General features: G+C 48.1%; 1 protein-coding gene across 6 annotated transcripts; it reads right to left on the reverse strand.

Moving 5' to 3' along the window:
• Positions 1 to 5,727: 5,727 nt before the first annotated feature.
• On the reverse strand, positions 5,728 to 14,418 carry LOC310852816 (uncharacterized protein). Of its 6 annotated transcripts, none has more exons than XM_083756904.1 (4): positions 14,313 to 14,418; positions 11,576 to 11,900; positions 8,600 to 8,764; positions 5,728 to 6,386 (listed from the first exon to the last, which is right to left on the reverse strand). In XM_083756904.1, exons 1-4 carry the CDS (start codon positions 14,334 to 14,336, stop codon positions 6,184 to 6,186), a joined length of 717 nt encoding a protein of 238 aa, XP_083613030.1. In that variant the 5' UTR covers positions 14,337 to 14,418; the 3' UTR covers positions 5,728 to 6,183. The 6 variants fall into 6 exon arrangements, with proteins under 6 accessions (XP_083613030.1, XP_083613028.1, XP_083613032.1 ...); XM_083756902.1 differs by lacking the exon at positions 14,313 to 14,418 and adding an exon at positions 14,006 to 14,241; XM_083756906.1 differs by lacking the exon at positions 14,313 to 14,418 and adding an exon at positions 13,669 to 13,964.
• Between the last annotated feature and the right edge of the window lie 1,111 nt (positions 14,419 to 15,529).

The following is a 15,529-nucleotide window of genomic DNA, read 5'->3' on the forward strand; positions in this document are numbered from 1 at the left end:
GTTGGTCCTCTGTGAGCTGGGACCTAGCGGCAGTCCTGACAATAATAATAATAATAATAACAACAACAATGAATTCATTTCATTAGTTGCCATGAAGGGGCCCACTTTGCTCCTGACCCTACACAGACGGCTACAATGGCTTAGGCGGGTGGTCTTTGGCATTCTGAGCCAAATGCCTAGAAAAAGCTAATTAAATTATGCCGACAGCCTCGGTGTGCTTTATTCTGCCGCGGCTTCCTGCGGCAGGCTGGCAATTCAGCACTCTGCAACTGCCTCGCTGTGCTTTTGTGCTTTGTTTACCCTCTCAGGTCGCCGTTGCCGCGCCAAATGACAGGGTTGCTCCGACTCTGGGGTCCTTGAAATCTGTATAATCAAGCCTCTGAGCCGCAGGTCTCTTTACGTGTGGGTCAGGGCCGGGGGTGCCAATAAGCAGAGAAAGGGTCCTTGTCGCCGGCTGCTATGGTCATCTCTGTTATGCACCTCGGCACATCTGTGGCATGTGGAGAAAATGACACGGAGAGAAATTTACGCTGCAGGGTTTGAAATGTGCACGTACCCAAGCGGGGTGGGTAACCTTGGGCCAGTGGGCCAAATACGGGGCCCCTAATAATAATAATAATAATAATAATAATAATAATAATTTATTATTTGTACCCCACCCATCTGGCTGGGTCTCCCCAGCCAGTCTGGGCAGCTTCCAACAAAGATTAAAAATACATTAAAATGTCACACATTAAAAACTTCCCTAAACAGGGCTGCCTTCAGATGTCTTCTAAAAGTCTGGTAGTTGTTGTTCTCTTTGACATCTGATGGGAGGGCTGGTGCCACCACTGAGAAGGCCCTATGCCTGGTTGCCTGTAGCTTTGCTTCTCGCAGTGAGGGAACCGCCAGAAGGCCCTTGGTGCTGGACCTCAGTGTCCGGGCAGAATGATGGGGGTGGAGACTTTCCTTCAGGTATACCCAAGCCACGCCCCCTCTTCTCAGGCCACACCCCCAGCCAGACCATGCCGTTCAACGCAGTGAACGAGGAGTGCCGACTTGGCTGAGGATGCCAACCTTGAGAGTGAAACATCCTCTGCAAGTTAGGACACCCTGCCACCCTGCTTTCCCAGAGAGGTGGGCCTGACCCTGCTCCCATTCCTGCGCTCCCCAGCGGCCTTCCTCCCTGCCTTAGACGTGGGAACGCCCAGCAAAGCCACTTCCACCTCTGTGATTCAGTAGCGCCGAGTTGTGACTTCGCTGCTCCGCATTCCCATTCAGGCGAACGAGCTGCCGTACATCAAAGATGAGAGAGGGAAGACAGATTGCCATAGCAACCCTCTCCTTCAGTGACTTGATGATGGGATTGCCTTACATCAGCGGGTTGGCTGAGGCAGGTCAAGCAAAGGTGCCACCTTATTTTGCCAAAGGGCCTGTATTTTTTAGAGGCGACCGCCCACCCTCGCCCGGCAGCATCAAGCTGCACAATAAAGCCCCGCTATAAATAATAAGATGCTCTGTTCCATGATATTCCTTCTGCCGCCGCCGCTTGCCAACATCAAATCACAAGTTTTGCAAATGCTTTTATAAAAAAAAAGGAGATTCAGGAGAGACAGAAGAACACACACAGAGAATTTGTATAGGATTGTTGCAATGGCATATTAATTTTTCATCCGGTGCTGCTTTAGAGATGATCAGCTTGTATACCAACCTCACAATCACTGCCAGTTTGCAAATGAGGAAAGCTCAGATTCTGTGTTCGAAGAGGGAAAGGTTTAAGAGGGTCTTTAGCCAAATGCCTTGCGGCGGGTCCCCTCTTAAGATGGTGTCCGCCCCCCCCCCCAGCCCAAACATTGGCTAAAACTGTGGCAGTTAGGAGTTGGCTACTGGTCACCGTTTTAATTTCCCTGCAATGCTTTTCATCTACAGCATTAAAGTTGTGAAAGACTCCCAGGAGAATTGCCACCTATTCTCTGTGTCTTTGATCGCCCTTTCGCGGGCAGAAATCCAACGGGTGCCGTTCCTCTTTGCAGACAATGGGTTAGTACATGTCAAACTACTAATTTAAATTTAGCTAATCATATGCAGATCAACGGGTTAAATCTTCAAAGAATGAAAACAGATCAAAAGCTGCCTAATATAATAATAATTTTATAATGAAATGATTTTAGAATGTTTTATCATTTTACTGTTGTTAGCCGCTCTGAGCCCAGCTTCGGCTGGGGAGGGCAGGATATAAATAAATTTATTTTTATTATTATTATTATTATTATTATTATTATTATTATTATTATTATTATTTGAACCATCCGCTCATCTAGTTCAGCGCAGTCTAAACTGACAGGCAGGAGTCCTAGCATATCACTTAACAGCGTAACATTACAAAATAAGAATACAGGTCTCTGCCCCTAAGAGCTTCCAGTCTAAATGGTGGCAATGGGAAAGATGACAGAGAGGAAGGAAGGAAATCCGATTATCAAAGTATTATGTTATTGGAAGATGCAACTATTAATGGCTGTTGGCTTTTATATCTCAGTGGAACCTCCACATTAACGGGAAGTATACCTCTGAATATTACACTAAAAGTAATGGTCTATCTAGGTTACTATTGGTCACACCGAGTGGATTTTAGATAGGCCTCTGTCCCAGTTCTACCTGGGACAGTGAGGCTGTGGCTCCAGAAAGGCAATCCTGAATGGTCACCTGGCCAGCTTGCTCCTCTCAAAGGGGAGACCCCAGCGTGGCCCAACCCCTCTCCATGGGCATTGGGGGCGTGGAGTTCACCCACCAAGGGCTTTGTCGGCCGGCCGGGCTCCCTTCTGCACTGGCAGGTGGGCAGGCGGCATAGCATGGCCCCGCTGGGCTCCAGGGGCAAGGGCTGGGCTGGCGTGGCGGGCTCTGTGCCCTGTGCCTGCCTAGCGTGTGCCCTGGGCACCAGCAACCCATGCTATGTTGCTGAGCTCCAGTAGAGACATATACAGCGTCCTTCCCCACTCCCCAAGAAATCTCACCATATTGCAACTGCCCCACAGGCATGCCTAAATCTGCTTTTGTTCTTCTTCTTCTTATTTTTTGCTAATGGCATTCGTACAGCTGATTGAGAAGACTGAGATTATCCTACATGCAGTCATAATCATCTGCAGAGGAGTTTGCTTGATTAGTGCGGATGCACAGTAGAACGAACGGGGTGGGTTGAAATAAAAGTTGGGGAGTGAGTTATGTATAATCCTGGCACCCGTCTGCACCCGCAGCCGCTCTGCTTAGCTCCTGTTATCGTCGGCTGGAGCACTTCTTGGACATCTCCTCTTTCCACTTTCCTCTTTTTTTCTTTCATTGCTCCATTGTTTTGGGGGGTTGGGCTCGTTCCCGCTGCGCACAATGACTCTATTCATACAAATCGTTGGCTCGGTGAAATAAATAAATAAATGAAAATTAAAAAGTGAATGATTAACCTCGAATGGAGGCAAAGATCCCTGGGAACCTGTGGGCAGAAATGGGATCCAGAGCCTGAGGCGTCCAGCGCATGACTTTGGTGGTGGGGAAATTAAGGGAGGACTAGGTAATGAAACTTTCACTAAGCGGCGCGACTCTGGGCAAGCCAACCTGCTCTTTGAATTGCAGCAGCGGAGTTTTGAGTAACCTTGCTGTTGCCCTCCAGAGTTCCTCTGCCATGCTTGTGCACGGTTGCTATAGAGACATGTCAGGCAGAAATCCGAGAGACACTGCTGTCATCCCCTGGGCAAGGCACAGATTGTCCCATTTTTGGGCCTCGACAGTACAGACCCCCTCCAGACAAGCTGTTCATTCAGAGTTCCTCCCGAGTTGATTGCACAAGGCTTATGAGGGGGTTAGACAGCGCCCGGCCTTTACAAAGCATTTGTTCTGCTTTGTTTACGGGGCAGTCATACAGCAATGAGCATCCGTCCTGATTTATTTGCGCAAAGCTATTTCGGTGGTTAAGGGACGCGGGTGGCGCTGTGGGTTAAACCACAGAGCCTAGGGCTTGCTGATCAGAAGCTCGGCGGTTCGAATCCCCGCAACGGGGTGAGCTCCCGTTGCTTGGTCCCTGCTCCTGCCAACCTAGCAGTTCGAAAGCACGTCAAAGTCCAAGTAGATAAATAGGTACCGCTCCGGTGGGAAGGTAAACGGCGTTTCTGTGCGCTGCTCTGGTTTCGCCAGAAGCGGCTTAGTCCTGCTGGCCACATGACCCGGAAGCTGTACGCCGGCTCCCTCAGTCAATAAAGCGAGATGAGCACTGCAACCCCAGAGTCAGTCACGACTGGACCTAATGGTCAGGGGTCCATTTACCTTTACCTTTTTATTTCAGTGGTTAGACTGCCGGTCTATTATTGTTACATTTTTATATTATTATATAATATTTAATATTATAATAAATATTAAATATTTATTTATTATAATATAATAATAATAATATAATAAATATTTATTATAATAAATATTATTATATTTTTACTCCGCCTTCTCCTCCCAGGGACTCAAAGTGGCACCGTTCTCCCCCTCCCCATTTTATCCTCAGGACAAGCCTGCGAGGTAGGTTAGGCTGAGAAAACATGACTCTCGACTTGCTGACTTGCACCAAAAAGACTCAAATTTGTCTATGGTACAAGGAGTCGGCACATACCCCATCCCACCAAATATTATGACGCATTCTCCAGCTGCAGTTTTCAGTAGCTTTATAAAGAGCTGGGAATTGAGGGCTGAATAACAGGACATGTATATAAACTTAAGCATTGCCCAGCACTGTTTCTTAATGAAGGAAAGGCAGATTCGGGAGAGGGGCAGAGAATCAGAAATAAATTTCCCGTCTGTAGCTTCTCTGCCCTAATGGGTATCTCCCAATGCAGTTCAAATGAAAGCTAAATGCAGATTTTTGGACCATGGAGGTTCTGGGGGCAAGCAGCTGGGGTGGGAGTGGGGGAGGCAAACCAAAGAATCTGTAGACATAGAATGGGTTAAGTTACTCCCCCTGCTTTTTCACTCCAAATTCCTTCTCGCCTGCTGAAACTGCCTTTTTAATGGCATCAGGGCTGTATGCCTGATGTATGCTGATGAGACGAATAGCTAGCTGCTTTCACTTCCAGCAAATTTCCCTTGCTATAAGGCTGCCTTGGGGTGCCTCTATTCCCTCCTCCCCACCCGATGTTGCAAACATCATGCTACCCTGATGTGGACCATGAAACAAGGTGACATTGCAACACGGGGAGAAAGGAAGACTTGGCTCCTGCCCACTTCTGAAATCTTAGATGACGCTGACATCATCTTGAAAGAAAAGAGATGACTCCTACAGTCCTAAGCCGTGCAAATGTATTTTCAGGGCCACTAGCTCTTTAGCGAACAATTCCTCCCCTGTTGTTGCCTCTCCTCCTTTCGATCCTCCTCATCGCTGCTTAAGAAGTGGTACCCAATGTTGTGTACTGAAGTTCTCACCCTGGGCCAGCAGGGGGATACCGTAGATAGTTTTCACTCAGGTCCACATATGCAAATAAGTGACGTTCAGTGATTGGATAGTTACAGAAAGTTGTTACTGTTGCTTTGTAGTGGAGCTCTATATAAGCAGCTTGGCTGAACCATTCAGGTCAGTTCTGTTCTGGCCTGTGAATAAGCAAGAATCGCTGTGTCGTCTGATATGTTCACCCACAACTTAACACCCAAACTTCTGCTGGTTCCTGGAGGCAGGACACATAAACCTGGAACTGGTGGTTTTGGAACAGAACACCAAACAAGACGTTGTTTCTTGCCTACGTTTATTTGCCAACCTTTATTGAAAAGCAGTGTGATTTGGTTGGTGGTCACAACGATGGGCCGATTTGGATGCAATCTTCTCACCTTCATAAACAACAGCTAGGAACAAGAGCTGGGCATCTTTTGATCCTCCCCTCCTGCTCTGGCAGGTTTTCTTTAAACCAGAATTCCCCACTACACACAACTCTGGTTGACAGCCATGGCTTAATATCCTAGCTAGTACACTAACAGCAAACCAGAGTTCCCTTTCTGGAACTTAAACAAACCAGGACTTTCCACACCAGGGTAGGGGTGAATTCATAGTTTTCACCTTTGTTTCAAGCTTCACGAACCATGGTTCCTGAACCAGGGAGTGCTGCATCCAAACCAGACCTTTGGCAGGGTGTTTAGACTGTGCAGCGGTTTGTGGGCTTCTCTCCGCCATTTTCGGCTGCGCTGACGCTATTCTTGTCTGCTGAGCTTCATCGCCAGAAAGCTTAGCGTGCTAGCTAAGCTCGCGAAAGCAAGGGACAGCAGGGCGATATAAAAACTCTCTCCTAAGAAACTGAGCAACTCGGCGTTCATCAGATCATCCCTGTAGATCCGTTCGTTAATCGTCACAAAACACCAGCAACAGATTCCAATGAGGATTACAAGGAAGATGCCTGCAGGGGGAGGGAAAAGAAAGGCCATTAGAAAGGTCTCATTAGAGTCCAATTCTTCCTGTTTGTGTCATAGAGATGGAACAGGTAGGCAGGGCAGCTATGAGCTTCTCTGTTGACAGCTGTTGGTTCTGGGAAGCCATGCACAGTGCTTAAATTCCATCTGTCTGTCTGTCTGTCTGTCTGTCTGTCTGTCTGTCTGTCTGTCTATTATGTACTGAGTTGAATAGGATCCAAAATGCAGCAGTCTGATTGGTCCTAGAACAATAGGACCCAGATTGCAGCAGTCTGATTGGTCCACAGGAGCCACCCAATCCAGCTCCAGTTGGAAGTGAATCCGCAACCTGATTGGCCTACAGGAGAATCCCGGAATTAGCCAATCACGTGGGGCCCATTGTGTAAATAATGTATATAAAGCAGACATTCCGGGGGAACTCCTATTCCTCCTCACCACTATGAGCTGAATAAAGAGCATGAAATCTACTCTCGACTCCGACTATATTTCACTATCTATCCTGAGCCCTGCAGGATCAAGCCAGTGGCCCATCCTGGGTGATGCACAAGACTATTTAAAACAACACATAAAATCTAAATGTCAGTTAAAAGCCATTCAACCAATAAAAGAGTTCAGCAGCAATATAAAGAAAACAGATTCCACCTAGAGTATTGCACCCAAATGCCTGCATGAAAAAAGGTATATTATTGCCTTCTGTTATGGAGGGGGATTGCCTTATCTCCAGAGGGTGTGAGTTCCACAGCCAGGGAACCACCATGGAGAAGGCTCTAGCCTCCATCACTGCAAGAAGCTGACTTATACAGAGTCAGACCATTGGTCCATTTTTTAATTATCTTTTTAAAGAAGAGTTTGGATTTGATATCCCGCTTTATCACTACCCTAGGGAGTCTCAAAGCAGCTAACATTCTCCTTTCCCTTCCTCCCCCACAATAAACACTCTGTGAGGTGAGTGGGGCTGAGAGACTTCACAGAAGTGTGACTGGCCCAAGGTCACCCAGCAGCTGCATGTGGAAGAGCGGGGAAGCGAACCCGGTTCCCCAGATTACGAGACTACCGCTCTTAACCACTACACCACACTGGCTCTCACCATTGGTCCATTTGATGCAGTGTTGTCAACACTGACTGGCAGCAGCTCTCCAGCATTTCAGGTAAGGGTTGTTCCCAGTCCTACCTAGAGATGCCAGGGAAAGAACTGGGAGCCACCGTGTGGAAGACAGACCCTTTACAACAGAGCTACAGCCTTTCCCCAAATGTTCGGCCCAGCTTGGGATTATTGATACCCTGAGCCAGCAAAGTTGTTGACATAAATGTGAGGCATGTAGGGTGTGAGAAAATTAATGCAGACAAATATGGCATCATTCGTACTGGCAATCTATGCTTACTAGCAATCTATGCTAAGTTGCATTTGTCTGCATTAAATTCCCCACAATCCCCTTCTCACCATGGACTCAGCTATACAGCGGCAAATAAAACATTTTAAGTGTGTTCCAAGTACAATATACAATGTGACACTAGACGGCGATGGCAAAACTTATGGAAAACTCACTGTATTTTTAAAAACTCTTTTTTAAAAAAAAAAGCATTTTCAGAATGATTTTTATATGTGTGTAGATTCCACCAGCATGGCATGCAAAGTTTTATTAAACTACTCTCAGTCACATTGTAACCTCACAGGGTCCAATTGGAGAGATACATTAAATTTAAAATCTACTCTGCCTTCTCTTTGTGGATAAATGTGCAAGGCACACCCAGAAAATTTATACCCATTACTTTTGTTTTCTCACTGACACCTAGATTTTGACTGTGGGCTCTTTGGGAATTTTCCGTGTCTTGTGCCTTATTCCCTGGTGCATCTTCCACAACAACCATGAAAACTATCAAGACCTGCAACAACACATTGCTGTGTGGGGTGTTCCTGTCCAGGGTTCAAGCCAGCCATGCCCTCTCCCAGATTTCCCCATTGCATTCCTCCACCTCGGTTTTCCATTCTCCACAACAGTCACTTATTGTTCTGTGAGCCGCAGAACACGTCGAGTCGGGACAAAGCATGCAAGCTCTCTCTTCTGTGAGGCAGCTATGCATGCAAACTGAAAATTTCCCTTTTTTAATACCAATGCAATTATGGGTTGAGTTGAAACTGTCCCTTATCAGTGTTAGATGCAAAAGAACCGGCAAGTCTACGTAGGAACTGGCAAATTACCTGACAAAATGTGCAGGGAAGTAGCAACGGCTGTTTTATGCTTGCCTAGGATCTCAATTTCCATGAAATCCAGGAGAAAAGCTGCAAAGCCCAAGAACATGCCCACGAAACAAATGCTGATAAACCACGGCACGAAAGCAGTGTTGGGAAAGAAATGAACATCCGCTGTTGGAATAGAAAGGAGAGGGAAATTCATATGGCAAACTGTATAGGTAAAGGTACCCCTGACAGTTAGGTCCAGTCATTGCCGACTCTGGGGCTGCACGCTCACCTCGCTCTATAGGCCGAGGGAGCCGGCGTTTGTCCGCAGACAGTTTTCCCGGGTCATGTGACCAGCATGACTAAGCCGCTTCTGGCAAACCAGAGCAGCGCACGGAAACGCCGTTTACCTTCCCGCCGGAGTGGTACCTATTTATGTACTTGCACTTTGACGTGCTTTCGAACTGCTAGGTTGGCGGGAGCAGGGACCGAACAACAGGAGCTCACCCCGTCGTGGGGATTCAAACCGCCAACCTTCTGATCGGCAAGCCCTAGCCTCTGTAAAGCACAACGCATCTGCTCAAAAAACGGAATCAATTTATACCCATTTTTTCACCCAAACTGCCAAGGCCTCCCCCCAAAAATCCTGGGAAGTGTAGTTTGGTGAGCTTATTGAGGAACACAGGAAATTGCCTGATACAGAATCAGATCATTAGACTACCAAGCTGTCCAGGCTGAGAGGCAGTAGCTTTTCAAGGTTTCATTCCGGCAGGACAATAGCCTTTCCTAACTTTAAATGGAGATGCTGGGGGCTGAACCCACGACCTTCTGCATGCAAATCAGATGCTCTGCTACATGCAATGGCCATCTCTCTGTTAAACTATGGAACTCACTGCTACAGGAGGCTGTGAGGTAAAGGTAAAGGGACCCCTGACCATTAGGTCCCGTCGTGGCCGACTCTGGGGTCGCGGCACTCATCTCGCTTTACTGGCCGAGGGAGCCGGTGTACAGCTTCCGGGTCATGTGACCAGCATGACTAAGCCGCTTCTGGCGAACCAGAGCAGCGCACGGAAACGCCGTTTACCTTCCCACCAGAGCGATACCTATTTATCTACTTGCACTTTGACGTGCTTTCAAACTGCTAGGTTGGCAGGAGCAGGGACTGAGCAATGGGAGCTCACCCCGTTGCGGCGATTCGAACCGCCGAGCTTCTGATCAGGAAGTCCTAGGCTCTGTGGTTTAACCCACAGCGCCACCCGCGTCCCGAACACCAACCTAGAAGGCTTTAAAGGAGGACTGTGACAAATTCACGGACAAGAGGGCTGTCGATGGCTCCTAGCCAGGATGGCTCTTCTCTGCCTCCACAGTCGAGACAGCGACGCTTTTGAATACTACCGGTTGCTGGAAACTACAGGAAGGGGAAGTGCTCTTGTGCTTAGGTCCTCCTTTCTGGTTTGACACAGGCATCTGGTTGGCTACATCTTGTGAGAACAGGATGCTGGATCCACCTAACCCCAAGGCTGTCTGTTCTGACTGGCAGCAGAGCTACTAACCCAGCTTGTGGTACCCATGGTGCTTTTATCTAGAGATGCTCTGGTTTGTTAAACAGGAACATATTTTCTTTTCTTGTAATTTTGGCATTTATGCCAGAAGAAAATTATTAGAGGCCTTGCAACTCAACAGGCAGATTTCTATGCTACCAACGGTTCAGGACCTGCTTTCGGACAGGAATGATCAAATTACTTTAATTGTGGCTGAATTTTTGAGTGCTCTCCACGTAGAAAGACTAAAGAAAATTAGTGGTTCTTAACTGATCAGGGATTTGGTAGTGCTGTATTGTATTATTTATGCAAATTGATCTTCTCTGGAGTCAAAGATATGACTGGGACAAACCTTGTTATGTTGAGTTTGCATTTTGCACCATTTGTATACGGTGTCTGTTTGATAATGTGTGGTTTGATATGCCTAATAAAGGATCTTGATTAATAATTGTTAAACCTTGCCAGTCTGCCTGAAGCAAGACTTTGGAACTCCCTCCCTAAAGAAGTCAAACTGCCCCCCTCCTTGTTGTTCATTTGCTAACAGGTGAAGATTTCTTGGTTCAACAGGCTTTTGGGAACGGATTGCTTTTAATGAAAAGGGTGGTGCTGTGCTGTTTTAATTATACCAATGTTTAATTGATTTTCAGTCGTTTTCCCTCTGTGTTTTTAGCTGCTCTTACACTGGAACCTCGGGTTGCGGACGTAATCCATGACGGAGGCACGTCCGCAACCTGCAGTGTTCGTAACCTGCAGCGCCACGTCTGCGCACGGGTGTTGACGTGATTTCGAGCTTCTGCACAAGTGGAGAAATACGGAAGTAACCCTTTCCGGTACTTTCGGGTTTTCTGCGGCTCGCAACCTGAAAACCCATAACCAGAAGCGTCTGTAACCCGAGGTAGCACTGTATTTTTATCTGTAAACGGCCTTCACTGTCAGTGGAAAAGATGGGGGAATAATAATAATAATGATAACAATTTTCTGAAAATGACTCAGAGAGAGTCCGTGCCTTGGCGTCTGCTCAGCAAACAGCTCAGCCTGTTTTGTGAAAGTAGCAAGTCCAGGGTCTTCAGGGAGTAGAACTTTGTATTCACTATTCACTCAGCGCCGTAACGATAATTTACGACAACCATGGACAAAAATACAAGGCTTCAGCAAAACAAACCGAGCTTTTGCAAAAGCTTTTTGAAAAGCAAGTGATTTAAATATACTTTTAGAGGGGTGGGGTGTGGGGTTGAACTCCCAATTTTAAAATAGTTTGAACAGCGAACCACAAGAGCAAATGAAAGCAACGTAAACATCACCACCTACGCCTAGCTGATAACAACAAGGTTTCAGGTTTGATCTCTGTATGGGATAGAGGGGGTTGGACTAGATTTGGGCCCCCTGGGTGCAGAATCCCCACCCACCCTGAAACGGCGCAGGAGCAGGGGCTGTTTGGGGGAGAAGGTCCTCTTACGAATGTCTGTGCCGTTGGGTTGCTGTGTCTCGTAGACTTCCATCACGTCGGGCACCCCGAAATTGTACGTCACCCACCGCTTCGGCTGCCTGGTGTACGGATATTGAACCACCGCCACCCACTTGAGCAGGGAAACGGCCACGCAGAGGCTGGCCAGGCTCAGACACTGCATCAGAGCGGCCAGCAGGCAGTAGATGGTGGACAGAGACAAGCCGTCAAGCTGTTCGTGGATGGAGCGGGCCCGCACGCCTCTCGACGCCAGCAGGACGCTCAGCGCCTCTGCAGACTGGATCGATTCTTGCTGCGACTTGCACACGTGGGCCTCCTGCAAAGACAAAGGGTGGGGCCAGTTCCATACATGCCACAGACCCTCGGGTTGAGGTTTCTGCATTGCAGGGGGTTGGACTAGAGGACCTCCAGGGGTCCCTTCCAACTCTGTGGTTCTCTGTGTCCTGCCCACTGTGGCTCTCAATGCACCCAGGAAGCGAATGGGGTAACTGCCCCTGAAGGACCAGGTGCGCAGCCTGGGAGTCATTCTGGACTCACAGCTGTCCATGGAGGCACCGGTCAAATCTGTGTCCAGGGCAGCTGTTTACCAGCTCCATCTGGTATGTAGGCTGAGACCCTATCTGCCTGCAGACTGTCTCGCCAGAGTGGTGCATGCTCTGGTTATCTCCCGCTTGGACTACTGCAATGCACTCTACGTGGGGCTACCTTTGAAGGTGACCCGGAAACTACAACTAATACAGAATGCGGCAGCTACACTGGTGACTGGGAGCGGCCGCCGAGACCATATAACACCGGTCTTGAAAGACCTACATTGGCTCCCAGTACGTTTCCGAGCACAATTCAAAGTGTTGGTGCTGACCTTTAAAGCCCTAAACGGCCTCGGTCCAGTATATCTGAAGGAGCGTCTCCACTTCCATCGTTCTGCCCGGACACTGAGGTCCAGCTCCGAGGGACTTCTGGCGGTTCCCTCACTGCGAGAGGCCAAGTTACAGGGAACCAGGCAGAGGGCCTTCTCGGTAGTGGCACCCGCCCTGTGGAACGCCCTCCCATCAGATGTCAAAGCGATAAACATCTACCTGACATTCAGAAGACATCTGAAGGCAGCCCTGTTCAGGGAAGTTTTTAATATGTGACATTTTAGTGTATCTTTCATCTTTGTTGGAAGCCACCCAGAGTGGCTGGGGAAACCCAGCCAGATGGGCGGGGTACAAATAATAAATTATTATTATTATTATTATTATTATTATTATTATTATTATTATTATTAATAATAATAATAATAATAATTGCTGCAGGCCTCCTTCCTGTGGAAAATCTGAAGCTGATGTTGGCCCCATGTACATACCTCGAAGGTATCCCAGAAAAACATTTCTCCCACGCAAATAGGGATGTCCTATTCCTCCACCACCACCATCATCATCATTTTATTATTTAGACCCCGCCCTTCTGACTGGGTTGGCCCAGCCACTCTGGCTGGCCTCCGATATACATAAAAACATAATTAAACGCTTAAAAAAAACATCCCTATACAGGACTACCTTCAGATATTTTCTGAAGGTTGCCTAGTTACTGATCTCCTTGGCTCAGGGGGTCGGATAACTCTAGATCTGTGGTTCCCAACGTGGGCCATATTAAGGGGGGGGGACAATTCGAGAACGAGTTATTAATAGTTAATAGCCTTCTAGGCTTCCTCCACGTGAATAGGAGTTCACTATTTGAATAATAAGAATTATATGTCACAGGGGGTGGTGGGTGGCACCAGGATTTGAGAAATGCTTAGGTGGGGCATGGCAAAAAAAAAAAAAAGGTTGGGAACCACTGCGCTAGACCCTCCAAAATAATAATAATAATAATAATAATAATAATAATAATAATAATAATCAATTATTTGTACCCTGTGGCTTCCAACAGAGATTAAAAATAGGGACATCCTAAGGGAAGGTTGGACATTCCAGGCTCAAAAAAATTACGGCTTCTGTAAATCTGGGATTGTCTCGAAAATAGGGATACTTGGGAGGGATATCCCATTTTTTAATCACGAGAGAACGGCCGCCATATAGGTTGTGGCTCCTGTGTCTGCGAACCTTGGGGAAGGGCGCCATCTTGTCCTCCGCCTCAGGCCGCAAAATGTCTTGGAAGGCCGTGTGAGAAGCCCATGCTTCCTATGGCCTCAATCCGAGGCCTAACCTCTCACTTATGGCATGGATTCTGGATTCTGGCCTCATGCTTTGCCACATACACGGACGCCTGAGGCGCAAGGCGTTTGCCTGCGCACCAACAATGCCAGCTCCTCAGGCCTGTTCCTCAGGCCCAGCCCCAACTGTTGCTCGGCAACTGTTATGCGCCCAAGGGGGGTTGCGCTCTCCAGCCCCAACCGCAACCTCCCCACCGTCGCCTTGCGCCCTGCGCATGGCGGCTCACCGGGACTTCGTTCTGTAGCGACATGGCTGCGTGTTTCCCTCCAGTCCCATGTGGCTGTGCGCGGACCAGGGTGCGTGGAAGCAACAGCAGGCCAGAGAACCTCTGTGGCAAAACAATGGAAGGGCAACTGTTCTGTTGCCACAACTGCCGGCACATCGATCACATCAGCGCCAGGGATGGGGAACCGTAGGCCCGCCACATGGCCGAACTGTGGAACTTGCTCCCTCAAGAGGCAGAGATGGCCGCCAGCTTGCATAACTTTATGATCACTGCTCTATAGCAATTGTTGTTATACAATTCCATTCACCATATAGATGAGTTTATGAAGCATTTCTGTATCCTTCTGCTGTGCGGAAGAATTCCACGAAACAGTGGGTATATCCTGAGGTTGAATCCTGACAAGACAGAAGTACTGTTTTGGGGGGACAGGGGGCAGGCGGGTGTGGGGGGCTCCCTGGTCCTGAATGGGGTCACTGTGCCCCTCAAGGACCAGGTGCGCAGCCTGGGAGTCATTTTGGACTCACAGCTGGCCATGGAGGCGCAGGTCAATTCTGTGTCCAGGGCGGCTGTCTACCAGCTCCATCTGGTATGCAGGATGAGACTCTACCTGCCCGCAGACTGTCTTGCCAGAGTGGTGCATGCTCTAGTTATCTCCTGCTTGGACTACTGCAATGTGCTCTACGTGGGGCTACCTTTGAAGGTGACCTGGAAACTGCAATTAATCCAGAATGCGGTAGCTATGCTGGTGACTGGGAGCGGCTGCCGAGACCATATAACACTGGTCTTGAAAGACCTACGTTGGCTCCCAGTACATTTCCGAGCACAATTCAAAGTGTTGATGCTGATCTTTAAAGCTCTAAACAGCCTCAGCCCAGTAGACCTGAAGGAGCGTCTCCACCTCCATCGTTCTGCCTGGACACAGAGGTCCAGCGCCGAGGGCCTTCTGGCGGTTCCCTCGCTGCGAGAAGTGAGGTTACAGGGAACCAGGCAGAGGGCCTTCTCAGTAGTGGCACCTGGTCTGTGGAACGCCCTCCCACCAGATGTCAAAGAGAACAACTACAAGACTTTTAGACGACATTTGAAGGCAGCCCTGTTTAGGGAAACTTTTAATGTTTAATAGGTTATTGTATTTTAGTGTTCTGTTGGAAGCCACCCAGAGTGGCTGGAGAAACCCAGCCAAATGGGCGGGGAATAAATATTATTATTATTATTATTATTATTATTATTATTAAGCACTTCTGTCAAAAATACCTGTTGGGAGTACTTGAATCTCAGTGCCATCCTGCTCAGAAGTTGAACTGAAGTGTTCCAAGTCGGCGTTCCTTCCGGTATACTGGACCAAGGCTGTTTAGGGCTTTAAAGGTCAGCACCAACACTTTGAATTGTGCTCGGAAATGTAGTGGGAGCCAATGTAGGTCTTTCAAGACCGGTGTTATGTGGTCTCGGCAGCCGCTCCCAGTCACCAGTCGGGCTGCCGCATTCTGGATTAGTTGCAGTTTCTGGGTCACCTTCAAAGGTAGCCCC

This window comes from Podarcis gaigeae (genome assembly GCF_964106915.1).
Source record: "Podarcis gaigeae genome assembly, chromosome: 9".
In the NCBI taxonomy this organism is placed as follows: Eukaryota; Metazoa; Chordata; class Lepidosauria; order Squamata; family Lacertidae; genus Podarcis; species Podarcis gaigeae.

Excerpts from the sequence above, each read along its gene's own strand:
- LOC310852816 (XM_083756902.1), bottom strand. The coding sequence starts at position 14,161 with ATGTGCCGGCAGTTGTGGCAACAGAACAGTTGCCCTTCCATTGTTTTG. Across the intron at positions 11,901-14,005 it reads CGCTACAGAACGAAGTCCCG|GAGGCCCACGTGTGCAAGTC; the intron begins GTGAGCCGCCAT and ends TTGTCTTTGCAG. Across the intron at positions 8,765-11,575 it reads ACCCAACGGCACAGACATTC|CGGATGTTCATTTCTTTCCC; the intron begins GTAAGAGGACCT and ends CTATTCCAACAG.